At 37.7% G+C, this 27,212-nt stretch overlaps 1 protein-coding gene across 17 annotated transcripts in view; it reads left to right on the forward strand.

Annotated features, from left to right (window-relative positions):
* LMO7 (LIM domain 7) overlaps nucleotides 1-25,142 on the forward strand; it is a 131,130-nt gene extending 105,988 nt beyond the window's left edge. For 9 of the 17 annotated variants that reach the window (XM_064645914.1, XM_064645916.1, XM_064645912.1 and 6 more), the window contains 17 exons: nucleotides 2,282-2,443; nucleotides 3,806-3,990; nucleotides 4,641-4,701; nucleotides 5,718-5,774; nucleotides 5,928-5,969; nucleotides 7,883-7,908; nucleotides 8,203-8,307; nucleotides 10,129-10,221; nucleotides 11,594-11,964; nucleotides 13,650-13,715; nucleotides 14,021-14,086; nucleotides 15,810-15,862; nucleotides 17,481-17,700; nucleotides 18,611-18,883; nucleotides 20,195-20,303; nucleotides 22,012-22,114; nucleotides 24,404-25,142. In XM_064645914.1, coding sequence (XP_064501984.1) covers nucleotides 2,282-2,443; nucleotides 3,806-3,990; nucleotides 4,641-4,701; nucleotides 5,718-5,774; nucleotides 5,928-5,969; nucleotides 7,883-7,908; nucleotides 8,203-8,307; nucleotides 10,129-10,221; nucleotides 11,594-11,964; nucleotides 13,650-13,715; nucleotides 14,021-14,086; nucleotides 15,810-15,862; nucleotides 17,481-17,700; nucleotides 18,611-18,883; nucleotides 20,195-20,303; nucleotides 22,012-22,114; nucleotides 24,404-24,426 — 2,015 coding nt within the window. In that variant the 3' untranslated portion in view covers nucleotides 24,427-25,142. The remainder of the gene's footprint in view (nucleotides 1-2,281; nucleotides 2,444-3,805; nucleotides 3,991-4,640; nucleotides 4,702-5,717; nucleotides 5,775-5,927; nucleotides 5,970-7,882; nucleotides 7,909-8,202; nucleotides 8,308-10,128; nucleotides 10,222-11,593; nucleotides 11,965-13,649; nucleotides 13,716-14,020; nucleotides 14,087-15,809; nucleotides 15,863-17,480; nucleotides 17,701-18,610; nucleotides 18,884-20,194; nucleotides 20,304-22,011; nucleotides 22,115-24,403) is intronic. The other 8 variants (XM_064645915.1, XM_064645908.1, XM_064645907.1 and 5 more) reach the window with 6 other exon arrangements.
* The last annotated feature ends 2,070 nt before the right edge of the window (nucleotides 25,143-27,212 follow it).

Here is a 27,212-nt window from a genome sequence, read left to right on the forward strand (position 1 = left end):
AAGTTTTTTACCTTCAGGGAAACTTGCAAAAACCAGCAGTACATGTTTTATATCACAGAAACTAAATCCTTTATAGCAATATAAAGAAATTATTGTTAATTCCTATAGTTTTGGAGGAGCTGGACAGAGAAAGACAACATACAGCTTTTGGCACCTAAATTTCTAGCTAGTCTCTGCAGGCTTCTCACCTTCTGTAGACCTGAATCAGAGCAGAAACCCAATATAGGCACCCTGGTTTGTCCTTTTATTCACAGACTGTGAAGTAAGAGCAGCTGGCAAAGCTACATGCTAAAAATTGTATAGCCTAAATTGTTCTGGCTAAGTTAGGTCTACATGTGCAATCTAAAGACTGCTGCTATTCATTCAAATCTGTATGGCTGGAGTATGGTATGGATATGTCTTTGTAGTAATAGTGTAGGAAGAACCATGCAGTCTTAAATTCCCTTCGTGTCATAAAACTGACCTGAGATATACTGTTCCCACCTCTGAGCTGGGTCTTCTCATCCCTGACAAATTTTTTGAGTAAGATGAACATGACCTTTTTTGTTTCCTAGGACTTGTTCTGTCACAACACAAAACAGAGAAATTATCAGTTTTGGTGACTCCCCTTGAGCCTGAAGAATTCCCTCTACCATGAGCATAAGGCTTAGTCTAGATGCTGTCAAACTATATGGTACTAAGTATCAGACATAATTCCAAATGTTATATGATCTTGTTGAAAACATTAACTTCAGTGTTAGTATCTTCAATAGCATTCTTAACAGTACCTTACATTAATAGATTAACATCTTCCTGGCTTTTAAGGAGATGCATGTTTTTTCCAGTTTAACTATTGCCCATGTTTTCTTCCCCCAGATAAAACCCCTACCTTTTCTTCTACAGTGTTATTTAAAAGCAGTTGGTGTGTTTGGAAGATTTTACTGCTAACTGCAAATAAAGTTTGTAGTCCATGTTTTAAGAAGAATGCAGAAAAATAAAATATGGAGCTTTGCTCTTCTAGTATAGTAGCTAGTGTTGCTTTTTAGTGAATTATGATGAATCACTGTTTGGTGCAGTATTAGGAAGCATAGCATTTGTTAATTTCTTAACGTTTTCATGTGCCAGGAATATTAAAAGCTATTGGAATCCTTAGTGGACGATCCAGACTCAGAGTGGTATTTTAGTAATGAGTCAGATAGACAGAAGATAGGATGAAGCATATGATCTAAATCCTTCTGTCATATTTGTACATATTTGTTTCTAATAATGTAATAGAGCATTGTTCTTGGTATATTTTAAATAAGATGTGTGGATTTCACTACTTACTTTGGAAAATGCTTCCATTGTGTAGTTCAAATTTTTTTTATTAACATGAGGGTTTATTGTTCAGTGCTTAAATACATTTTTACTTAGCTTTTCTATTTTCCATTCTGCTAAGGGAATAATTTTAAATGGAAAAACCATTCATAGGTAATTCATCAAATCATACTTGGAGAGTCTGACTTTCTCAGCTCATCCATTTTCTGAATTAAATAGAGAAAAAGTTTATGAACTGATCTTTATGTTCTCTGTCCCTAGTCTAGTAATATTGCCTGCCAATGTGTTGTAGTTGAAAAAAGTATAAAGTGCAGCCTGTCTTGCAAAATATCAGTAGATTCAAAGTCCAAGCTGCATAGAATTTGCTCTTAATTGATAAAATAAGCAGAATCCAGACAAGTCTAGTGGTACAGCACCCAGCAATATCTTGAGTCCAATTACCAGTCAATTCAGAGCTAACAAACTATTTTAACACAGCAATAACGCAGCATGCTCTTGTTAGTAGAGTCCAGAAACTGTAAATAAGAATATGGGAAAGCCAGCTTCTACTGGAATTAACAAAGTGCAGGCTGTTTTTTTGGCAAAGAGGAGGATTACCCAAACATTGGCTGAATTTCAGCTAATTGTTGCAGACCCTGTGGTGCTGCCTCTCTCTCACTATCTCAGATTATAACGGTGAGTTAGTGAAGGCAAGACTGAGTCCAAAGGTTGCTTATTAAAAGGGCTAGCCAGAATGTGGAGACTTACAAGTCCAAAAGATTTATGCTCTTTGTCATTTTCATAAGTTCTAAATTGAAAAGCTACTTTGATACTGAGTTTACTGTTTTTGTATTAAAATGTAGTAGATTTTTCTAAGGCTTACTGAATATCGACCATTAAGCATTTCTTTGAATAACTCCCCACCTCACCCCCCTCCAGTCACAACTGTGATAAAAAAATAATTATGAGTGGAGACATAATTTTATTTTTCTTCTGTTTTCTGCAGGTAGCCCTGCAGCACTTTGTCAACTGCATATAGATGATGAGATCATTGCTGTCAATGGCACAAAGGTTTCACATATGGACTACAGTCAGTGGGAAGAAGCCATCAACAGAGGACTAGAAACTGGAAACCTGGTCATGGATGTCAGACGATACGGAAAGAATGGTGAGTTGTTTCATCAGACAGATACAGTATGCTCTGTAAGGCAAATAAGCTTTGTCTCTGCTGTACCTGACAGCTGAGAGTCCTTATTACCCTTACAGGAGTAATATGTATCTAAGCTAAGTAGTTTGCCAGTGTGTCTGTTGCATTTTAACACAACTTGGCTTTTTTAACTGCTTGTGCATTAGAAATGTCTTGACAAGCAAATCTTCAAAGCATTGAAATACTGACATCTTTCTTGTGCTCTGGCCTTTTTCTGAGAGGATGCACAGGTGAAAGAGTGTGCAACCACCACAAAAGGGTATATAACATTTCATTTCCTTCCATACCACAAGAATAAAGAGGACCTGTTCTTTAGACCATAATAACTGTTTAAGCCTTTCTCTCTCAATGACCAGCTCCCTTTCTTCAAATGAGGATCATGTGTTCCTTTCTTCAGGGAGCATTTCAAATGATGTATGAGCTTGTTGGTGGCACTTCTGTGCTATGATTTTGTCCATTGACCCAAATACTGTGATGCTGTAATCTCTTCTCTCCAAAATGGTATTGCCCATTCTGGCTAGTATTTCCATCCTGGCTGATAGCCTTGTAGCATCTCTAGACTTGCCATGGTTTTAATCAGGATACCCTTTCAAAGTTCCATAAGAATTTTTGCAGAGTTCAAAGTGTGACCAATGACTTCTTTCACAGTATAAATACATTCTTTTAGTAGGAAGCTGGGTAGAATAAGTTATCAGTAAGTGGGGAGAAAAAAGTAGAGTGAGAGAGAGACAAGAAACAAATTGCTTTGCAGGACATAGTACAACTGTAGAGTAAGATTAGTGGCAAACAGCTCACTGAATAAAATTTTCAGTAGTGGGAGAGGAGAAATAATGGAGTCTGAGAGAAGAGTATCGTTTGTCTTTGCCTCTTTAGTTTTGCTAGTTTAGTTTGGACTGCCTTTTCTTCCCCCCTCTGTGCTTCCTGATGAGCATGGACATGAAAATGACCCTTCCCTGGATAGTGTATGAGTCTCATTGTAACTTGCCTACATAAAGTTGGAAGACTTTTCTCGGTCCTTACTAACGTTAATGAAATAGTTTCCAATGAATACTAACTGCTCTTTAATGTTGAGCTGCTGTAGCACATATTAGCAAAACATCTGGCAAACTTTACCTGGCTTATGACTAACACGTGCATTTTTGGGGAAGGCGGTCTGCTCATAAATGCCCTTTTTCCTGTCTTCACAAATTCCACCTGATTTCTGTGTCTCCTTTTTCTGTTGTGTGTGGTTTTGTGTTATTTTAATGTGTTTTCACTAACTCTTGTTCTGTTCTTTGACATTACTGTCTATATCAATTTCTTGATCCTCCACATACCAAAAAGACTGGGGCAAAGACCAGCCTTCCCTGCCACATGTAAGGCATAAAATCCTCAATCTCACCAGTATGGCTACCAACATTATAGGTACATCTGAAAATAAATGGATTGATGCAACTTCTGGAGAACATGTTTCAAATGTTTCCACCATATCAACAAAAAGAGATTACTCCAGCAGCCTCCGAAGTTCTGTGAGTATGTTTTTGAAGTATTTGTGGGATTTGGGAGAGGGAAAAAAAATGTAATGAGAATGGATGGAGAAAAAGCAGTACTAGTAAAAATATAGGACACTGCAAATATGGAGATGTAGCTAAGTATATATTAAGGTAAATAAGATGTTTTAAAGACTTGCTACTGTCTATTCATGAGTGGACACCAGTAAATGATATTAAAACATGTGCAGACTATATTTTAACTAAAACATATAATGTGTTTTTTTCTTTAGAGAAGACTTTGACCTGTGTTGTTAGCATAAATGGAAGTTGCAGCCCAAAGAACAAGCGTATACGAGATTTCAAATTACTTATAAATAACAACCTGCCTGCCAAGGAGCTGAAATAGAAAGATCTTGGCTTCTGGCATTTTCTTGCAAACTAATGTTTTTTTTATTTCTGCAGCAATTCACAGCTGCTTATTGATTCCCTCAAATGCCTGCGGTTGCCTCATTATAAAATACACTCAGGAAGTTTTAGATTGTTTTGTATCTTTCTATGGAAAATGTTATAAAATGTTTCATGATATATAGTTCCTGTCAGGGAAGATGTGTAACTGGATAAACTTCAAAAAAAAAAAAGAAAAAAAAGACCTCTTTTTTTTTTTTTTTTTTTTTTTAATTTTTCAGGATACAGAAACAAAATTGATAAACGGAACACAAGGAGATCTTGGCCCTAATGAACAAAGAGGTAAACCACTGTTGCTATTCATCTGCTAATTGTGTCATTTGCAACAAGCACAGATGTTAAACCTGTAATAATTGCAAGCTTTATACACTGGGTGAAGCGAGACCTTAATAAACTGAAAGCTAGACAGATACCACAGACATGTTTTTGCATCTACACTGGGTGTAGTTTGCTTCCATGACATGCTAGGCAGTTTGAGAACTGACAAAAAAAGCTGTAACAACCCCTCCTGCCTCTTCATTAATGTTTATAAATTTACTGTGTGGTAGGGGTGAAAGAGAAGAAAGCACACAATTTATTGTAATTGCTACTGCATTGTGTAGAGACTGAGTCAGTATTAGTATTGATTTATTTCAGTGCCCAGGAAGAGTGTAAAGAGTGTTCAACTTTTGGTATTCCCCCCCGCCCTCAGTTCAGTTGTGAGGTTTTAGGGATAGCAGCTGTTTCACTATTATTATTTTACTTTTATTCCTGGAGAATGATATTGATTATTCCTGTATGAATAATAATTACTTACGATGCTGTGAGCAGTTATAACCTTACTTGACAACAGTGAGAGAAACCAGGTATGTATACTTCCTAATGGAATAATAATCCTTAAATAGGAACTTTGTGTTTCATTTTAACTTGAGTACACATGGCAATTTATAAAAGAATTCCCCCAAGATATCAGTTGCCCTCTGGGATGCCTTTCTGATGACCTGAAATGGTGATTAGGCTCCTCATTCCAATGTGATATCCCAGTCAGGGAGGCTTAAATTAGACAGGGAGACTCTGAGTCCAAGTTTGACACTTCTACGATTGTTATAGTGGGACATTGTTAGTGATAAAATGAAATACTAATCAGTATATGATGTAACCTACTAAGGTTTTACTCGGTATTGCAGAGCCTTTTTGTTTTTCTGAAGTGATGTTGCTCGAGATGAGAGGACTAGCAAGTTTCTTATCCAGTGGTTATAATCTTTAAAAAAAAAAGGCACCTCATTGACTTGTTTGTGTTCTTTGTATTTTTCAAATAGCATCTGAACCTATTTCTTTGAAAAACTTAAAAAGACGGTCACAATTTTTTGAACAAGGTAAATCAAAGAGCTAACATTTCATGTACTTCCATGAAATTGTTCCTGCTGCATACTCTTCCTAACAAGTCTGGTGCTGGGTGCTCTACCTCTTCAGCATTGTTCGTGGCAGTTATAATGAAGCAACATAATGAATTTCCCTTCTTTTCCCAGGGTCATCAGGTTATTCTTACAATTCATGGGTCTACCTTTGTGGTAATGGGTCTTTGTGTGTTCTTTTACATCTATAGCTGTTTAAATCTCTTCTATGTCCTTCATCCTTTTTTTTTTCCACTGGTTAGAAGTAAGAAGGATAGCACTCTTTGGTCTGGTTTGCTACTACCTACAAAACAGGAATAATGGTGAATATTCCAGCAGAGGTTTAGTGAAGATGTCAGAGCTGTTGATAAAATACGTAACTCTGGATTTGAGTTTATCTTGAGTTGCAGCTCTGTGCTTTCATGTAAATTGATGGAAAAAGGCCTCTGCTGGCTTTCCAGTCTGTGGTGATATCACAAGATCCCAAGAAGACTGATATAAATTTTTAATTTAACATGCTAGCTTTTAAAGGCAGAAAATGAGGCACTCAATTTTGGTTTTGTAGGTTGCTTTTCAGTGTTCTGCATGTCACAGCTCACATACTTCCACTAATGTTATATGTCTTATGCTGTCTTCAGGCTATGTATGCCTTGCTGTTTTGCTGTAGCCTGAAAGAGGGAAATTCTGGCCCTTTGGAACTTCAGCTGAATTTTGCCAATGATTTTAGTGGGGCCAGGATTTTGCCTTTAGTGGTGATGACTCTTTGACAAAAGTGACTGTGAAGTGCCACAGCATATATCTGTTTGTGGTTCTGTTTGCTTTTAAATACTTCTGCTGAATTGTATCTGTATGGTGGTATTTTGTTGTTGGTTGTTTTGTTGGTGTTGGGGTTTTTTTTGTTGGTTGGTTTTTATTTTATGGCTGGCCAGAAAATATTTTAAGTATTTCATCTCTGCTTGAGGGGGAGAACAAGGTTGTAGTTCTAGACTGTACATTCAATATAGTTATGTTCATTTTAAGCTTTTGACACTTCAGCTTTACAATTATATGAAAGATTCATCTTTGTAAACCCGTGCAATTCAGCATAAACCTACAGGGATGAGAGAAGAGGGGAGCAAAGATAGGTGCTGTCTGTGCCTCGCTTTAGGATCTCCTGGCACAATTGCAATAGATCAAGCTGTTTGTCCTGTTGCCGCTGTGGCTGTTGAGATCTGACAATGACAACAAAATTGTGCATATATAGAATGGACACTAGCCTGTGACTCATTATCTTCTGTATCCGAAGTTTGACCTTTTTTCCACTTCATATGGTCCTACTTCAGAAATCTGTTGCAACTTTTTACTTTTATGTGTTTTCTTTAAACTTGGAGATTAAACTTTTTAAATTTGGAGAGCTAGGTAACAATTACACTGTAAACAAACAAAAAAAGTGATATTGCTCGAGAAAGGATTATACTTAAATTTGTACTTCTCCACATTCTCTTGACTTTTAATATGTTAGCATAATACACGTCTCTCTCTATTAATCATCTTGGCACAAGATGATTAAGTCCAAGTGTGATAGCCTCAAGTAGCATAAGGTTTGTGGTGAAAGGTGACAGCTTCACTGAATTCAAGTGTGTGCTTTGGGGAGTGGGAAAGGAGGAAAGTTGGAAAGGAGAAATACATGGTTTTGTGGTAGAGAAGTTACCAGTGGATGTCTATTGGTCTTAATTCATGTCAAGGGCAGTAGGTGATTAGCTTCTCTACCTTGGTGCCACATTCTGGGTCATGCTAAACAGCTGGGTTTCACAGTAATAATAGGAGAGGTATAGTAAAGAGCCTCTGTATTGCCACAGTTGGAGATGTACTGCTAATTCAAGCAATTGCTGATGGCACTTGTAAGCATGTAAAGCTTTTAAACAATTGCGCACATTTAGTTGAAAGCACCTAATAAATTCTGCCCTTGAGTAGGTTAAGTGGGGCAAATGCAAGCATATCTTACTAAGGAAGCAAAAATTAAAACTGACTTGCCGAAGTTACACAAGTCTTGCAGTAGTTAGTATGTGTGGGTCTAATGATTTCTCTTTCTTGCCTTCCAAATCTCACAGGAGGCCCAGAGCCTGCAATGCCTGATGTAAGTGCTGTTTATGAACTACTGATTACTTGTATAATCCTGGTCTTTTCAGGAAGCCCACTGCTTTCTGTTGCCTTTTATACTTTAAAATTTTGATCAAATCTGAGAGTACTAAGATTTTCCAATTTGTTGCTCTCTGTCTGTTTGAAGAAAAGGCTAATTTAGGTCCTTGTCACTATAAAGTTCTAGTGTTTGTAATGGCTTCTATTTCTCACTTTAAAAATTATGTTTTAAAACGTAGAGTGTTGATTACACGGAAGAGGATAATATTATTTCATTTTTGTGCTATATTAGCTCCCAGTCCCATCCATTAGTGCTCCTAGTCGTCGGGTTTGGGATCAAGAGGAAGAGCGAAAACGACAGGAAAAATGGCAAAAAGAGCAGGACCGTTTATTGCAGGTATAATTGATCTTCATAATCATGGGCTGTCAACCCCTTGTGTGCAGCAACTGTTACGAAAGAAAAGTATCATGTGACCTCTGTAATTTTTCTTACTGATTGCCTGAGGAGATTCTCAGATATGTTTTCTGGTCTGCACATGCTAGCAGTTACTCAGAAAAAAGAGGACAATGCATTAGTGAGCTTCATAAAATCAAACCCAGAATGTATATTCACTATAGCCAGAAGTGCTCAATCTTCACAAGGCTGGTATGTCCTTACTGGCTAAAGAATTTAAAGGATAAGTGAAGACATAAAGGGCAATAATCTTCACTTTTGATTATGAGTTTTATTTTTTTCCCCTTAGGAAAATTGCCTCTAGCCTGAGTTTTACCTTCACTTAGCAATACTGCCTTGTATTCGTATATGAAGAGGAGGCAGCTGGTGCCACGGTTAGGCGCCTGCTAGAATCCTGTCATTTAGCAATCAGCTAATCACTTGGAATCAACCTGGTTCCCAGGACCTCTGTGAGTCAGAAAGCTGGACTTGCTAATGCAAAACCACCTTGATAACCAGTTGCTTGAGCTGGAGGAGAGTGTTGCAGAGGAAAGGGGCAATGTTTGTCATCTTAGAATAGCACAAAAAACCCAAGCATATGTCTCTGCAAAGACCTCAGCTCAATAAAGCATAAGCATGTTCAACCAGGTTCAGAAAGACACATCTCTGCAAATTAAACTAAAGTTTGTTATCTGATGGCTAAGAGAGACATCAGTGAACATCATTTATTCTTCACAAGTTGAAAACTCTAAATAAGTTTGGTGCATTCAGCAAAAATTTGTGATGTCAAAGTACAGCATAGCAACTCTGTTGCTTTTTTGGCTGTTTGATCTTTTGTTGTTCCTTTTAGCTTACAAACTCTGCCAAGCAACAGCTGTACCTTCCTAAACTTATCTGTGGTCTCTGTTATGGTTTGGATGCTCCATTTGATGCCTGAAGATATGGCTTTAAAGAATGTAAACTTTGGCTCCCCTTTCTTGAGAGCAGACTCACCTATCTGCCATTACTTTTCTTTTCTTTGCTTCTTCTTTTTTAGTCCTGAAGTAGTAAATTTGGCAAGAGTAATAATCTTTCTCTTCCCTGTGATCCTAGTAAAGAATTTTTAAATACAAAGAAAGGAAGCAAAGTCTCTCTTTGCTTATTTCCAGCATCTTAGAAGGAATACTTTTGACATCATTAAATATTTTGCTTTTCCCTAGATATAAGTGGTGACTGACAAAACCACCAAAACATTTACTGTATGCCTTGAGTAATGCTTTAAGACAGTATATCAATTTCATACCAAATCTAGTCATAAGACAAATTTGGATGTCCAGAAATTGAGGTTTTTTTAGGTAACATTTCAAAAGAACTGAGAGTTCTTGCTCAGACCAAATCACTGCCTCATATTTCACTTAGTGATCACTTTATATTTACCATATTAATGTGTCCAGATCCAAGTTAAATATAATCACTCTGTCTTTCCAGAAATACCTTAGATAGCTGATTTTTTGTTCAATGGTAACTAAACTGGAGGACAGGGAATATAACAGATATGAGATCAGTTGTTGGGAGACTTACCATGTAATAAGCCTGGATTCTCCAAAATCAATTATAGAACGCCTTTGAATTGTATTTGAGCCAGGACTTAATTTGTGGCAGACATAATGTTCTAGAGGAATTCATGCGTGTTTTTACAACCCTGGTCTGTTAAAAAACACATTTAAATACCAGTAGTAAATTTTAATGCAAATAAAAAATATCATGTTTCTTATTTGCATATTTAACTTCAATCTAACTTAACAGGAGAAATACCAACGTGAACAAGAAAAACTGAGGGAAGAATGGCTACGAGCTAAGCAAGAAGCAGAAAAAGAGAGCTCCAAGTATTTTGATGAGGTAGGCTATGAATAAGGCTTCACTGACTAGTTTCATGAGGACTTTTTTCCCTTATATGAGATGCATGCAAGTAGGCAAATAATTAATTTCTGTGTCATTTGTCTTCTCACTTTGGAAAACAAACTGTTGGCTATGACTTGGTAGAAAGAGATTGCAAAAATGGGATGGAAAGAGTAAATGAGATGTTTTGAGATGATGAATTTGACCCTTTTGCTTGTGGATTGGTTATGTAATTTACCACCAGAAATATGTTTGCAAAAAGTTACAGTATGTGTTAATTGTTGTGGCCAGAAATGGTCACCTTTCCTGTTTATTTACCTGCCATGCTACTTGTTGAAATTCTGCTTCAGTACTTGATCATCAAGCATGTTCGTAAGTGCCTGATGTGTTACTGACAGCCAGTTCATCTTAGCTCTGATAAATTTACATACCAAATCAACTTCAGTTTTCCTATCATATGTTTTAAAACATTGAATGCATGTAGTTCCTGTAGATGCTGACTTTTGTGGCTGTTGTTTATGGGAAGATAAACAAGTTTCTTCCTGAGTATGGGCACTGTCTGAGGTATCTCATCTTGATTGCTATGTGAGTGCTACTTCAGGCATCCAAGCTAGATTGGTTGTGTTTATAGAGTGATGAATAAATAGACAATAATTTAAGGCTTAGGACTTCAACAAGAAAGCTTTTTGAGCTGTTAGAGGACTTTGTTGTACAAGAATGTAAACCATTTCATATTTTTCCTATCATTAGAGGTTTTGATGGACCCATAAACTTTATTCGTTCTCTGCAACTAAAACATCTTTTGACCACTGAAAAACCTTTTCTCATCTTTGAGAGAAGAGTCATAGGGTGGTAGGTCTGAGGCTTGACTTTGAAATGGTAGGAGAATGGAGGAGAGTAGGAGGTTCCTCCACATGAGGATTCATGTGAAATTCATTGGTTTGATATACACTTGCAGTGTATGTCTTTGTGTATACACTCTTAAGTAGGTCTCAGGTTTCTAAGTGAAAACAGTAGAGAGAAATGCTGGGTATCATGGAAGGGTTTGTTTTCCATGGGTATTTAAGTGGGGAAGGGATGTCTTGACATGTAAGTGATACTTTAGAAAGCAGAATGTTTCACATAGTTGTGGCTGTGCTGCCTCTAGCGCTTGCTAAGGCTGCTGTGTGGAGTGAAGCTCTTGAGTTAGGAGAACATGTTAGCAGGCACTCAAAACATGAAACCAAAGTACACCCTGCATCTTGCACTGAGACTGTTGGGGATGCTTTTCGCACAGTCTTCTCTTATGGAATAAATTAACTTTTCTGAGTGAGCAGCCTATTTAAAAAATGGCTCCTTTCCCTAAAAACATGATTTTTTTTCTTTGTTACAGGAGCAGACTGTTCTAACTTTAAATACGACATCTGTCACTTCTCGTGCTCCATCTGTGTCCAGCTGGAGAGCAAGCCCTGAAGCAAATATTCCTGAGGAGCCAGAAGGAGATGGAGGAAGAGAGCTGGCAGTGAGCTTGCTGCGTGAGGAAGAAGGAAGGAGGAGGCTTCAGGAGGAACGGAGGATCCAGGAGGAAGCAACCCTGCGTTTTGAGCAAGAAAGAGAACTCCAAGAGTTGGAGCTTGAGAGACAACGTAAAGAGAAGGAGCAGCAATATGCTGAGGAACAGAGGCAGTGGGCAGAGATGGAGGAACAGAAGCGTCAGGCTGAAAGGCAAAGGGAGGTGTCAGTGGAGATGCCTCAGTACCAAAGGTGTGCACTTGTGATAGGATTTACTCTCTCTTCCTTCTGCAAATTCAAATATACTTCTAATGGGAGTGTGTCTGTCCTGGATATATAAGGATATTCATGTAAGTTTCATACTGTAATCAGTCAGTGCAAGATACCGTAGGAGAGTCTTTCTTTCTAAAGACAGAAGGATAACGCATAACACAAAGTCTTGCCCTATCAATCAAGTGCTATATTAATCCACTTCAACTCTTTTTTTTTTTTAAATGGGAAGTCTAAATACAGTAATTACAGCCAAATCAAAGATGACATGAAGCACTTAGTTGTGAACATTTTGTAAGAACTGTGCACAAGCCTGTAAACTGAGAGCCAGTGACTCAATGTACAGGGTTTCAGAAGAAATACCAAGTTAATGCTTTTCCAACAAATGCATGACTGATTTTGCAGATTTCTCTCTCATTTTAATTCAACAGTGTAACAATAAAGTTTAATTGCAATTTAACTACTGGGTTAACTTGTCAGTGAAGGATATCATGGTATGTGAGTGAACAGATACTGTCTTGCCTGTTAGAAATATCTGTTGCTCTCACTACCTTCTTCCACAGCTTGGGTTAAAAAAAACCAAGCAAACAAAAAAATCCCCAATTATTAGTTTGCAAGTTTGTATTCTTGCCCAGAAGTTTTCAGACTAATGTCACAGGAAATTAATCTGTCTCAAACAGAATAAACCAGTAACTTTTTCGTATTTTGTGTGCATTTAGCTTACAGCCTTGTGTATGACTAGCTTTGTGGTTTCTCTTGAGGTTTTTCTCCTGTTCTTATGTAAGTAATAAGAGATGACTGAAGATAACGCATGGTATCAAGTTAAGTCTTAGGAAAAGATAATATGATTACAAAAATTGCATGTATTTGCAGAGGAGATTGTAAGACCTAGAGTTACTTTAGCTCATTCTAAATGACTGCTGCTTGATATGCCTGCTGAGCAAAGCAGAGGCACAGTTGTTACAATGGCTGAACAGGTTCTTCTTGGCAGCTGAGCCAGGATATCTCCACAGTTTTAGCTTGCCCCCGTTGCAAAATAATAGGGCTTTGTGTGGTAACTTATTAAGCTGCTGTAATATCTGCATATCTAAATCCTTGATATATGCTCTAGTCCATGGGGATTTCATTGCTTCTGAGGTTGCTGCTGCCAAAGGATGTGTTTTACTAAACATGGGTGGCTTTGCTTAACAGTAAAGGAGCAAGTTCAGTGAAACTGGACTTTAAAATATCTGATGTTAAATATTTGCTTTAAGATGATATTCAAGGATAGGACTTGAAATCTGAAATGTTATATAAACACCTGCAAGGGCATGATACTTGCTGCAAAGAGCACTGAGGTTGGGGACGGGCAGCTGAAGAGCATTGTCTGTGGAACTTTGTGAGTTTACAAACTGTACCTATACAATTTTCTAGAATATAAATGTAATTTTTAGGGAACTGCTGTGGTTGAACAAAACTTGCCTCCTAGCTTTGGAATAGATGAGATAATCACTGTTGTATACTGATGCTTGTAATTTTTGCAGCATCCTAAAGTCATAGATTTTCATGTTTCTAGTTAACATGCCTGAACTTTCTTAGTTTTCTCTATGCATACTTAGTGTTTGTTTAATTTCTAGAATATTTTTTTGTTTAATATGTATTTTCATTTGTCTTTATTTTGCTTCTAGACATTATGAGCGCTATGAAGTATCTAAAACAATAGAGGATCGAGCTGGCCATCCTCTCATTGACAGGTAATAATGAATAAATACATAGGCTGAAACCTCTTCAGCAGTAACCATTTTGACATGCTAGTTTTGTCACTTTGCAAAAATGTAATTTCTGGCAGTTTTTCTGATAACCTTTCTTTTTCTGTCTTCTTTTGTTGGTTGTATTTCTGATTGATAAAATTAAACCTCCTTAGAACTTTAACTGTTTTTTCTCTAGATTTTTTTTCCCCTTCAGGATCTATTCTGAATATTTTAAGTAGGAACTATTTATATGTATGTGTGTGTGTCTTTTTCTGTATATGAACGTAATATATCTTTTTTTTCAATAGGCATTATGAGCGTTATGAAGTTTCTAAAACCATTGAGGAGCAACCTGACCAGTCATTTGCTGACAGGTGCGTGTGATACTGAATATCAGCACAGACTGTAACATCACCATTTCTTTGTCAGAAGGCTTTTAAACTTCTAATAAACTTTATTAATGGCAGCTGAATGTACGCTTTGGATTGCTGCTGTGTTTTGCAGGTTTTATGGCTTGTTTTCATATTGAAAAAACAAGCTGCCAAACTTTTGGCAAATGATGCACGGTGTTGTAAGCAGCAGTTAGTCAGTGGTATTTTACTGGGAGAAACAGAACTGTAAGGAAGTAAATATGTGGGTGGTACTAGACTTACCTGGCTGGAAAATAATTTCAGATACAATTGTGCTTGTGTCATAACGTGCTATACAAACTAAGGTGGAATCATCCCAATCAGGGTTGTGCAACTTAAGAGAGACTTAAGAGAGAGTAAACAAGAAGGGAAGTGGGAGGCAGCAGCAGCATATTTATCAGGGAGATAGAAGATGTGTGACTTTTTAAGTTACACAAGTTATTTTTAAGTTATACTCTCTTACTTTACAAATCAAGTGGTTTAGATTGCATCTCACAATAGTTCTGAAAGATGACTTCTGTGTATTTGACCAGTTTTTGTAGTTGGAGTGAGCATACCTTGTTTATATAAAGAGGAACCCCAAAACTTACAGGGTACAACTCAATGGATCTGTTACTAATGAAAGATCTAAATTTAACTGCAGAAAGTGCCTGCACTAAATAGTTACATCTTGGATATATGTGTGACAAGGACACTCAGGTGCTAAAATCATCCTGGGCAAGGCTTTCCTGCTTTTTACAGCTCCCGTTTACTACAGGTAGCTATGAAATTGTTGCATCTTTCCAAACAGATAATAAAAATAGGTCTGCACCATAGGACAGACAGTAAGAACTTATGGGAGCAAGAAATGTGATGTAGTTTATGCATCATTTGTCTATAGATAAAGGACAAGACTCCTTCAAAATGCTGCTATAAAGCCAATGCTGTATGTGTAAACACATTAATGTAGCAGCTGTGAGTTGTGACTCAGCAAAGGATTTCTGTTCCTTTGTGAGTTATTTTAAACTAAAAAACTGGCTGTATTACTTGAAACTAATAATTCAGCAGAGAGATGTTGCTGAAGGTACTGCTCCATACTATTATAAAGCTAACTTTTTGCCATTTGTCTTGCTGTATATGACATTTGTTGAATGACATTTCTTGGCTAAAACTCATTAGAAAATTATGCTGCTGGGTGAACAAGAAATTTTCCAAGAAAAATTTGCATGCAGTGTTTGAGGAGTTGTTTTGTTTATAGTCTGGTAACAGTGCTGAAGTATCATTTAAGTTTCTCATGAAGCCAACTAATTTATAAATATGCTTTGAAAATTCTCACTCCTTTGTCTGACTCTAGTCTTCACAAAGCTTCCATGGGGAAGGACTTTGGTTTTTATGTGTTTTTATTTAAGTAAATACAATGACCAGTCCCTTATACCTGAAGCACTGGGAACTTTCAGTACAAAATCTTAACTTTTAGTTGGTCATTACCTATTGATATCTAAATACTGACATCTCTTTTCCCCTTAATATCCTTTTGGTCTTTCTTTGGATATTTTTGTCTCTTGTTTTAAGTACAGCATAAGTTGTTGATGGAAGGGATGGTGAAAAAAAAAGGGTCTGTGGATCTATGGTATGCAATGATAAGATCTTTGTCTGTGATGAGGTCTCCTAGTTAAGACAGAGAAATGAATGTTTTCTATATCCTTAGGAATAAGTCCAAGTCGACTTCAGAACTGAATGAATTCAACACAATCAGAAATGGTAAGTACTGTTTAATTTCCATTATTTTTAAATTTATTGGGGAGGGGGAAGCGTAGGAGAAAAAAATAAGATGTATTACACATAGTCATCCTAAGAAAATTAATTGTCAGAGTGCTTTTTGATAGCTATGTTGTAAATCAAATTCGTACCATGCCCTCCTTTAATGAATTTTCAACAGCACGAGGAAATTCATATAATCAACATATAAACCTAGGACAAATATGATTAACTTCTCTATTGAAGACTGTAGCAGTGATTACGAACAGCTTTTAGATGCCTAAATTTTAATGATTGATATTTATGAGATTAAACCAATCATGTAGATATATCATTGAAGATGTGTATGCTTTTGATATGTTGACTCTGTCAACAAAAAAGATCTGCACATACCAAGATGCTAGCATATTTAATACAACTGTTTGTCTTCTTAATTTCTGTTAGTAGGAGTAACAGAGCTAAAAGTCAGCTTTCAATATTATCACAGTGGCTTGTGTCTTGTATTCCAGTTTATTTAAATGACTTCAGTTATGTTAGAGGAATGTGTGTAAAGCAAACAAACAAACCAGATTTAAAAATATGTTACAATAGAAAATACCTGCAAGATATTCCTGTGTCTAAAACATAGTTAAAAATGTCGTAAGTAATCAAAGAAAAGTAAATGTTGTATTAGAGGATATATTGCAGATTCATGGTGTTGCTTTCATACATTAAGGCATGGTCATTGAAACTTAAGAGCAAGTAAACTCCCACAATATTTTATAATGGTAATATATGATATAATATATTGCTATAGTGATAACAATAAATCTAATAGTCAGAGCAGTACTTAAAGGGATGGAAATTTCAATTGAATGACTTATTGCTCAGTAATTTTCTTAATTAGTCTTCCTGTAAAGAATGGTTACTGGATCTAGGAAGTAAAAAATTGTTGCCTTCTGATATGTCAATACCTATTGGAGAAAGATGGTTTATTTGTTTCCGCTTCCAAATTTTCAAAGGCTATCTATACCATAAATCTCATTTCAACTGAGTAGTTAACACAACATCCAAATAATAGAGAAGTTATCTGAAGGATTTCCCTCTCCCCTATATATCTATCTAAAGCAAGATAAGCACTGTGTTTAGTGCCTTGAATGAGGAAAGAAATTCTTGTAAACAGAGACAACTTATGGAAGAAGAGAGTATGAACTCTTAAAGGAAAGGACAGTTTCCAGCTATTCAGCTGTGTATTTTATACATGGTTCAGTTTGTATTAGAGGAAGAGTCCAAATTATGGCACTAAAAGAGACCACGCCCTTTTAAAAGTACATGTGTGTATATATATATATATGTACAAGCAAATATCAATGCGTATACACTTAAGAAGTGAAGGAAAATACTTGTATTTAAGTTAAGGATTATGTAAAAGGCCACATTAATGGAAATACAAATAAAAATTTTATAATAATGTATTGCCAAGTTTGGTACAGGTTACCCATCTGTAAAACAGAACCGGAGAAACTTGTAAATATAGTGAAGAACTGTAGCTTTTGGAGTTCTAGCCAGAGCTCTGACAGCATGATAACTGCTTTTGTGCCTTAAGGTGTCTGGCTGAAGTTTGCACATGTTGTCCACACAGGTACCCAGAGCAGGTTTTCGGAGAGGTCCTGGAACACGGGTGAGTCACAGAAGAAGTCTCAGAAGGAACAAAACCTCTCTGCAGCAGAGTTGGAGAGACAGCAAATCCTTCAGGAAATGAGAAAGAAAACATCTCTACACACAGACAGCAGCTGGATAAGGCAGCGGAGTTCCAGTGTACATAAGGAGCCCATTAGTCTGTACAGCAATAGTATGAGAAGGTAGGAATCACATTAAAAATTAACTTTGTCTCTCATCAAATATTTTTGTTTGGTTATTCTGAACTTCAGGTTGTATTACAGAGCACAGAGAGCTGTGAAATGCTGTAAGGTAAACTGCATAGCAGCACAGATGGAAGAAAGTAGCTATATTACAGCTGGGATTAAGTGGTTTTTTTGCAACTAAGGAATGTGAATATGCCCTGTAAATAACTCGGCTGCTTATTTCGTGGTTGGTACAGCAGCAAACGAAATCAGTGGTGTGCCTTGTCATTGACAGATGTGCTTAAGAATTTCAGCATGACAACTTACTGTGGAAATTAATTATTATGGCTAAGGTGTATACCTTTTTTAACGTAGAAATATGTCAGAAAGTTTGGATGGGTTTTTTTTTCTTTATTTAATGCATGAATGTTAGCTTTGTCACTTAGGAAACAGCTGAGTTATCAGTCAGGAGAGTGTTTGGCTATTCGGCCAACACCTTGTGCCTAGGTGATGCTATCCGGTCTGGGTGGATTGTTATTTTCAATCTGGTATCCCATGGAGAAAACAAAAACAAACCTGGTATCTGAGGTCTGTTGCTGTTCTCTGGATTTTGATACAGTTCACTCTGATAAAGCTGCAGTGAAGAGTGTCTTGCTTTTATCAAGTAGTCATTAAGTGCCACCTCTCTTTTGCCTCACCTGCTTTTTCCCATGAGAACTAGGGCTGGGCACAAAGGATAATTTGCTACTCATAGATTTTAAATTAGTGTGTGAAGAACATTGCTCAGAGTGATCAGACAAACATATTCATGCTAGAAAGTCTTAAAGATGCTAGGATAGTGATTTTCTCTTTTAAAAAATCAGAATATAGCTCTTTTGCTCCAGCCGTACTGCCATTTACATTTGAGATACGTGTACCTCTGTTGCAGGGGGGAGTCTTTGGACAATCTTGATTCTTCAAGAACAAGCTCGTGGAGGCACCACTCATGGCTGAACCAGTCTGCCTCCTCTTCATCTCTATCTTCTAGTCAAGATTTTAGTCGTCCGGTGTCCACTTCAAACCGAGCCTACATGTGCACTCCTTCCTCCAGCAAAGCCCCTCCTGTGGCCACCTCGGCGAGAGCCCCATCCGTGTCTCAGACAGCCCCTCGGGCTCAGTCTCCCCTCTCTGCTTCCCAGCCAGGGTCCCAGACACGCAGCAGGTGAGTGTGTACCCTTTTTCTGGGAAGGTACAAATTCTGGGCAGCGCTAAAGAGCGTGTATATGGTGGTCTACAGCAGCATTCTTGTCCATAATGTAGATTAACAAGTACCTGGAGTTTTCTGGCTGGAGGGGACAGTGGAAATACAGGTTCATATTACTTCCTTACTCCAGTCACTCAAAAAATTCCACAATTTTGTCATCACTGCTTGACATTGGTTAAAAAAACAAAGGAACTGGAATAATAAATCTGCAGTCTCTGAGCTGTGTGTTGGTTACCAAAATGATTAGTCAAAGCCTATTCCAGATGGCATTTCTGACATTTATTTTCCTTGGTTTGTTTTAACAAAAGATTCCTGAAACCCACGCTTTATGACCCTCATTTTGGTCTCTCTTCCCCCCTTCTTGGCATGTGGCCAATATCATCTTGAGGAGCACTCAGGAATGCTCATAACCCATGACTCTGGAGAATTACAGAGTAGGATGTTGGTTTTAATCTAGGAGGAGAAAGCAAGAATTGCAACATATTTTGAAAAAAAAAAAAAAAGGAATTCAGTTGCGGTACGGTAGATAACTCTGCTGTTTTATGTACTTGAGACATTTTAAAAATACCTTGGGAGAAGACTACAGAGAATCATCCCCACACAATTATGTGTTATATATAACAACAGTGAACACTACTTCACTAGCTCTTACACTTCTCAGGCACTTGTGATAAATTGACTTTTTTTGTTGTTGTTTTTTAAAGCAAGGCTTTTATGTTCTATATAATGTAACAAAATTACCTTCTTAACCATGTTTTTCTTTCTTTTTCTCACTTCCATTTCCTAACATCTTGGTAGATCTATGGAAACTGTCCTCCATATGGCTTATGTTCAAGAAGTTAATATGATATGTCCAGGCCTAGCCTTCTTTTATCCAACAAGGTGCAGATGGTGGGTCTTGGCCTTCTGAATAGTTCCCCACAAATAAGAAGACAGGAGCACAAAACCTGTGTGCTTACTCTCCAAACTTAACAGTACACTTTTTATTTGTAGGAGCTATTTTATACAATGAAATATCTGCCAAGAATGTGACAGAATTTCTTAATTTGTTCCTATGTAAATTTGATCTAAATTCTAACACTTCAGCTTTCCCTAGCTTTCAGATCTATTGTAAATAATATTAATTTTCAGTTTATTTTCCCCAAGGAGCATAATAGTCCACTTTTTCCCATATGTTTTTTATTTTTAATTTCAAAAAGTATTTGTTAACTTTTCTTTGTCTTTTACACCTTTTCAAGCTGGTTTTAAGGTTTTTCATTCTATATTTAGGTCAGTCAGTGGGAAGAAAATCTGTTCATACTGTAATAACGTTCTGGGCAAAGGAGCAGCCATGATCATTGAGTCTCTTGGTCTTTGTTATCATTTACATTGCTTTAAGGTGAGAGCTGGGAGTCACATCATGAAGGAACAGGAACTAATCAGGAGCACGCATGGCTACTCAGTGTTATGCTCACAGGGGGTCTTACTAATCACCTGCTTTGCCTTCTACTCTTGACAGCGTGGTGCATGCATATTTCCATGAGGCAGTCCTGTCTGCAGGCATTTAGCACTTGACTCTAGAAGTGTTTCTTAAATGCCAGAGCTAACAAGTAGGACTTTGATAAGTAAGATGAGCACTTTGACTGTGAGATCAAAGTTCGTTCTTCTTCGAATGGGCAGCAAAATATCAGAAGATGCTGAACCACTTCTCACACAGAAAACAGCTCCTCTAATAAAAATCTCAGCCTGGACCTGGCAATTGAATCATTTAAGAGGATCCGTCCTTTCTAAGCTAATCTCAGCAGACAATGTTCGCATGGTGTTTTCCAGGTAAAGACATATTTGCAGAGTTCAGCCTGGCAGGATAAAACTGAGAACCAGACCAGAAGCTGTGTTTAGTGCTACTCAGCCATGGTCAGAAACTAGGAATATAAGGTCATGCTTGGCACTGAGACATACTTACACGATTTCCCATCAGCTTGGGGCATATGCAGAGCTGAAAGAATAAATGCCTGCCTGCAAAAGATGGCAAAGCAGTCCTAGTTCCCCTGGCCTTGGACCAGATGAGGAGTTAGACTGATTTGAAGATGCTGTTGGACCCTACTTCTTCCATGACTTCAAGAAAGAGACTTCTGTGCCTGGTTCAGAACACTTTTCTTCTGTGCCCAGCTCAAGTGCATCACCTGGAGTATTACGAGGGATTGACTCAAAGATCTTCCTGGTCCTGCCTGCCTGAGCAGGAGAGACAGGACTAATCCGTGGGGACTGGTTGCCATTCCCTTTCTGCAAGACGTATTCTGTGCTAGGGAGTCCACCTGTAGCTCCTAACCTACACAAGAAAATACCAAGTTTCTGTTTTTCAAATTTCTGAAGATTAATGAGCTGTTGAACAGACTGACATCCAAAAGATTCATTACTTGGTTAAGCAGGGAAACTATCTGTGCTTTGTAGATTCAGTAAAGGGAGTGTTATGTTTTGGGTTACATTCCTTCCAGATGTGGTTCATATTCACAGCAAATACATGTTTAGCTACCATAGCTAAATAGTTTGATGTTAGCATGAAAGCAGTCAAGCCCCTTATGTGTTTATGCAAGAAAAATTAAATCAACCCCATCTCTCCAAATCAGAACTTGTTTTGATGTTGCAAATCCAGGAAATTGGGAGTGCCTGAGTATTTGCTGCTTTGAGTGCCAAAGGACTGAGGACACCAGAAGCATATAGTGCCACATGGAAATCTGCAAGTAACACACCCAGGTGTTCTGTGCCAAAGTTACTGTTGCCATCTAGAGAACAAATTTTTTTCGTGCCAAGCCAGAGTTTTCAGAGAGTCCAAAGTTCAAATTAAATTTAATGAACTAATCTCTAAAAACCATCTGCTTTATGTTTGCTTAGTTGGTGTATCTCTGCTATTCATTGTCCAGTCGTCACCTTTAAATACTTTCTTAGGGTTGGTTGCATTTTGATCTACTAATTGTTACACATTTGCTTCTAGTTGATTGTGGGTTTATGGGTCAAGCTTTGTTGAGCTTAATCTGAGCTGCTTTTGAACAGCATTTTTGTTTCTTAGTATTTTGAAAGACGTTCCTAATTATTTATCTATGACACAGTGTGTTGCCTGTGGATGCGACCTTGGTGGATCCCGCTCTGGAGCTGAAGTTAGGATCCGAAACAACCAACTCTTCTGCAACGACTGCTATATCAGATTTAAAAGTAAGGCAATCCAACTGCAGTGTGCATGACTGTAGTTCTTCTCTGTGCTGTACAGCTTGATAGCTTTTATGTTTAGCTTTCATTTGGTATATTAGTAATAGGTTCAGCAAGATCTGATTGCCAGTTTCTGTCTTTTGTAGGGTAGCCATTCCTAACTTTTGCTTGCCGGTAGCTGATTTTACCACCTTGTTATTACGCAGCTTCAAAAAGACAGCATGGTATAGTCATCTTCCTTTCTTCATAGATCTGAGAAAATGGTGTCAGGGAGTTGTCAGGTGCTAAACAGGCTTGTCTCGATAACAGAGAAGCCTTTTTGAAAAAGCGTCAACATTTTTTAAAAAAAGTAATCTGAAATATGTGTTTAATTCAGTCCTAATGCATACCTGGAAAGCTATTAGTTTATCCTGTGCAGGTGGCACAAATGCTGGTTTCTTTTTGCAATGCTATTGTTATTGGAATTATAGGTCTGTAATTGGTTATTCATTTAGGTACAAGTTCAGGAGGAATTGATTTACTTACAGATCTTAATTAAAAGGTGCAGTATAATTTTTTTCCTTTTTATGGTTTGCAGAATTTTGATTTCCTGGAGCATGATGTTAAGGCTTTGTATAGTGGTGTTGAGGTCCTTTTTTCTGCTGTCATAGATGATGGTAGACATCCTCCTAATTTTGACAAGTCTTGAGAGTTTTATATGGCTCTTTTTTGTATAGCAAATATGTAATTCTCTAGGATGATAAATTTCAGGGAAGGGAAAGCATTTCTGAATTACTTCCTGGGAAACATCTCCCTGTTTCTTTATGAGCCCAGCACATTTTTCTCACAGTGGACCAGAGGGCAGTGAAGGGAACAGGGATACTCATGCTACAGCATTTCAGCAAGAATTGGGCAGCTGCTGGCTGAGAAACCTAGCTCAGAAAAAGAGAAGCTCTGCATCTGATGCTGTTGCTGTTTTCAGGCTCTTTTTGGCTTCCAGGAAAAAGGGGAAGTCACAGAAATGATTGTGTGGTGCCCAAGCTAAAACCAGAAAACTTCACACCTTGTGAGGCTAACAGTGCATTCACAGAGGCTAAATGTTGAGTGCAAGGATTCCACTGTGATCAGTGGAAGGAGGAGGAGAATCACCCCTTTCCATCTGGAGGTGATCCAAAGCGCTGGGTCATATCTCTGAGTTAACGTTTGGAGAATGTCTCTCCTTGATGGCAGGACTACACTGAAGTGATTGTGTTCCTGTTTGAAGCACCCAGATTTGTGGGAGATTCACTCTGGAGCTTGCTCATGTTATTTTTATCTCTGTCTTTTCTTTTGAGGGGAAAAATTGCTGAATGACTTGAATAAGTAATTTTATCAAAGATGAATTGCTGTTTAGTCTGTCTTTGACATTACAGCCCATAAAGTCACAGCAGTGCCTTTCAGAAGCAGAGCTGATCTGTAAAGAAATGGTTCTATTCCCTTCCCTTCAGACTGCATCTACTTGGGCCAATGGGTACCTCAAAACATAATTGTATGAGATACAAGTAAATCGGGAATTGTACGAACTTGTAGGTACAGAATAAAGTATTTAAATTAGTGATGAGTAATTGAAATCGGCTATTTGAATAATACAAAAACCAGCTATGCAATTACTGCAGTGAAAATATATTGGGAGCACAGCACTGGTCTGTGATGCAGGTTACTTTTTTTTGCAGTTGTCATTTGACATCAGCCCGGCTAATTATTCATTAGTTTGGAACGTGAACATATTGGCAAAAAGGTTTGATAAACTGTAGGGTTATTAACATTCACTGTGCAATGTTATGGTGTGATATTTTTGCACATTTTTATGTTAATTTTGTGGTTTGAACTTGGAACATTGTGGCAGAACACAAGTGTATTGGCAGATGCCCACAAAGATATGCAGAGAGATAATAAAAAAAAGTTCTTTATATTGTAACAGGTATTTAGTAAATTTCAATTTCATTATTGAAGGGTAAATTTAGAAAAACTGTCACACTCTCTCTATGCTAATGCTAAAAATAGTTCTTAGAAACTTGGTAAGGTGCATGTTCTGTGGAATATTACTTGGCCTGAAATAATTGCAGTGCTATAATTGGATTAAACTCAAATTTGTATTTTTCATTAAATTTGGATTGCTTGATTCAGAATGTATACTTCAGTTTGTGTTACAATTTTCAATAAGTATTGGAAATACCGTTTTCTGACTATTTTAAACTTGGAAATGTTAATTGTTGTCAAGAAGGTTCTTCGGTTACTAGACTTTACTTACCAATTTCTTCTGTCTCTCTCTAACAGCTGGACAACCAACCTCCATGTGAAGCAAATGAAGATATGAAACCACTGTTGCAAATAAAAGAAGAGGTGATTGCTGCTGATGTAGATCTATAAATATATATATTGTGTATGTGTGTTTTTTCTAAGAGTAACTCTTGCTTGTCTAGTCTTCATAGCAATACATTGTATTCTTCATATAACTATTTTTATTTATAAGAAAGTAATTGCAGTAAGGAAATATCTGGGAAAAATACTTTCACATTTTCAGCTTCAAGTACTGAGAGCAAAAGAGAGAATAACTATATTTTCAGTAATAACTTCAAAATATTTTTGAGGCTTATAATCAACTAGTTGACTTTCCAATGGTATATGAAGAGGGTATTTTGTTTCTAAGCTCTTGAAATGAGCATTAGAGAAATAGCTAATATAAATACATTTTTGCAATTGCTGTCTTTATTTTTTGACATATACTGAAAGTGAATTCTCTAGGTTAATATGAAGCTGCGTTTAAATGCACATGAGTGTGTTTGCTTTCCATATGCTGGTTTATAAAATTATGTGCTTTTTTGAAACTTAAATACAAAGAATAACCTGTTTGCTCAGTGGTGTTGGCATAATATTCTGTGGAATCCATCTAAGGGGGAGAGTTTTCTTTTCCCATTTGGAAAATGTAACTATCACTTTTTCCTCCACAAACTGAGTGGAGAATGGTTGTTGAATAACAGTCAATTTGTAAATAAAAATTCTGATGTTGCATTTATTAGAAGCTTTTTTTTTTTTCTCTTCAGCTAAATATGTCTAAGGTAATGTGTTGAAATATAAAAGTGTTTTAATTTCATCTTGGGGAAGATATTTGAGATGTCCACCTATATATGTGCAAGAACAATAGTTCTTGCTTTTCTCTTTTCCCATGTAGTCAATGCCAAATTCTTTGTGTAGATCTCTCATCAACCTCCTCATGCTTTTTCCCTTCAGCATTCAATAAAAGTGACGAGACTGTGTGCTCCTTCCTGAAACACAATTGGAAGAGGTGGATGTTCCCCAAAACTTCTCTGCTGTGGCTAGAAAATATATTTTTGGGCTAGTTTCTGCTCCTCATGAAAACATAGTTGGAATGTGTGCTGCGTGTCCATATCCTTGGAAGCAGTGAAGAAAACATGGGATGTAGATCAGAGGAATTTGGGGGAGCATTTTGTGGATGAAACCAAGGAAGAGGACAGCTGGGAGGTGTAGGAGGGCTTCTGAGTATGAGCTTGTACATGGCACCATGAAGAACTGCATGAGGCTTCCAAAGCAGTTTAGGGTGCTCCTTCCTCTCAAGGGATCTTGGGGGTGGATAGGAGAGCTAGCAGATTGGGAAGAGAGATTGTGGCTATGATACCTGAGGGCAACAAAGGAAGATCATGCTGTTTTGATGTAATGGAAGAACTTCACCTGTGTGGGTCTCCTGTAACTTCTCCTGCTTGTAGCTCTGCATACCTCCTGTTTTCCTTTGGTTTATTGATCTTTCCTCTGAACAGATGGGTGCTGCCCTATGCCAAGGAACTCCAAGCTAATAAATTCTGAATTACAAAGTGCCAAACATTATTTTTAATTTTTTTCCTTTAAAAAACGTCATAAAAATCTAAAATGCCTCATCAACCATGCCCACCTTTGTGACTTGGCCTTGGATTTTGGTATTCAGTTAAAGTAGACTGGTAAAGATATTTAATTTGGTTTCTTCTGTTGTGGTAAGTAATGACATGGTAGACCACAGGTGAGGACACTGGGATATGAAGACCCTAGTCCTCAAATACAGAGTATGGATAGATAGTCACACTGCCTGCTCACACAGCTCTGGGAGCCTGGGATCCTCTCTGCTGGCTGTGGAAGATGCTTGCTTCCCTGAGAGCCATTCAGACAGAATAGGAACCCAAACTAGGTGCTGTGCAGATCTGGCTTTCCATCAAGGCACATACCTGATGGAGATAGAGTGGATGCCTCCCTACACTGTAGTTTTCAGACTTCTTTTATTGTAGGCAGCATTAGATTATGAACCACTGCTTCTCTCCCACCCCCTCCAAATTTCAGATACCCACAGTCTCCATCACCAGCCCTGAAATACACTGAGAGACACAATGTACCTTTTTTTTTTTTTTTGTCACAAGTCAAAGTTTCTCAGCTTCCAAACCACCAGTGAATTTATCCTAACCTACCCATGGTTTCCCTCTCCCAGCATTGTGTTGTGCAGCAAAGCTGTGAGAAAAGTCAGAGATGGCCATGCTGTCTTTTGCATCTTGAGACCAGTCACATTGCCTTATTCCTGGGAATCATTTGGGCATGGAAATTGCCTGGTGGTGAAAAATGGAAAGAGAGGAGAAAACTCAGCAACCTGCAGTCTGCATTGCTGCCTGACTGGTCCTGTAGCCTGGAGAGGTGCTCTCTGAGCCAGGCTGGCTTTTTCCTAAATGATGTCAAGTACTTTCATGTGGGCTCCAATTTAATTTTCTCACAAAATGTCTGCGAAAAACTGGGTTATTTCATTAGCTTGCTTGTGAGCAAACGAGTGCAATTTCAAATTTAGTGGGCCTCAAAGAGCTGAAGTTGAAGCTGAGTTTCTCACCCTTGTTAAAGTCCTGTTTTAAACAAGGCTCCTTCAAATCTGCGTTTGTGAATTCACATTGGCAAATCTGAGTAGTAAAAACTCCTTCCTCCTCTCCTTTCCTGTTCTGGAGGGGAACAGGCGGGGGAACCCACCTTATGGATGTTGTATCTGTCTGTTTTGATCCTCGACAAAGTATTTAGAGTGTGCTAAGCTCTCAAGTTCAGCAAAACCGGTTGTTAACACAAG

The sequence above is a fragment of the Pseudopipra pipra genome, chromosome 2 (assembly GCF_036250125.1).
Source record: "Pseudopipra pipra isolate bDixPip1 chromosome 2, bDixPip1.hap1, whole genome shotgun sequence".
In the NCBI taxonomy this organism is placed as follows: domain Eukaryota; kingdom Metazoa; phylum Chordata; class Aves; order Passeriformes; family Pipridae; genus Pseudopipra; species Pseudopipra pipra.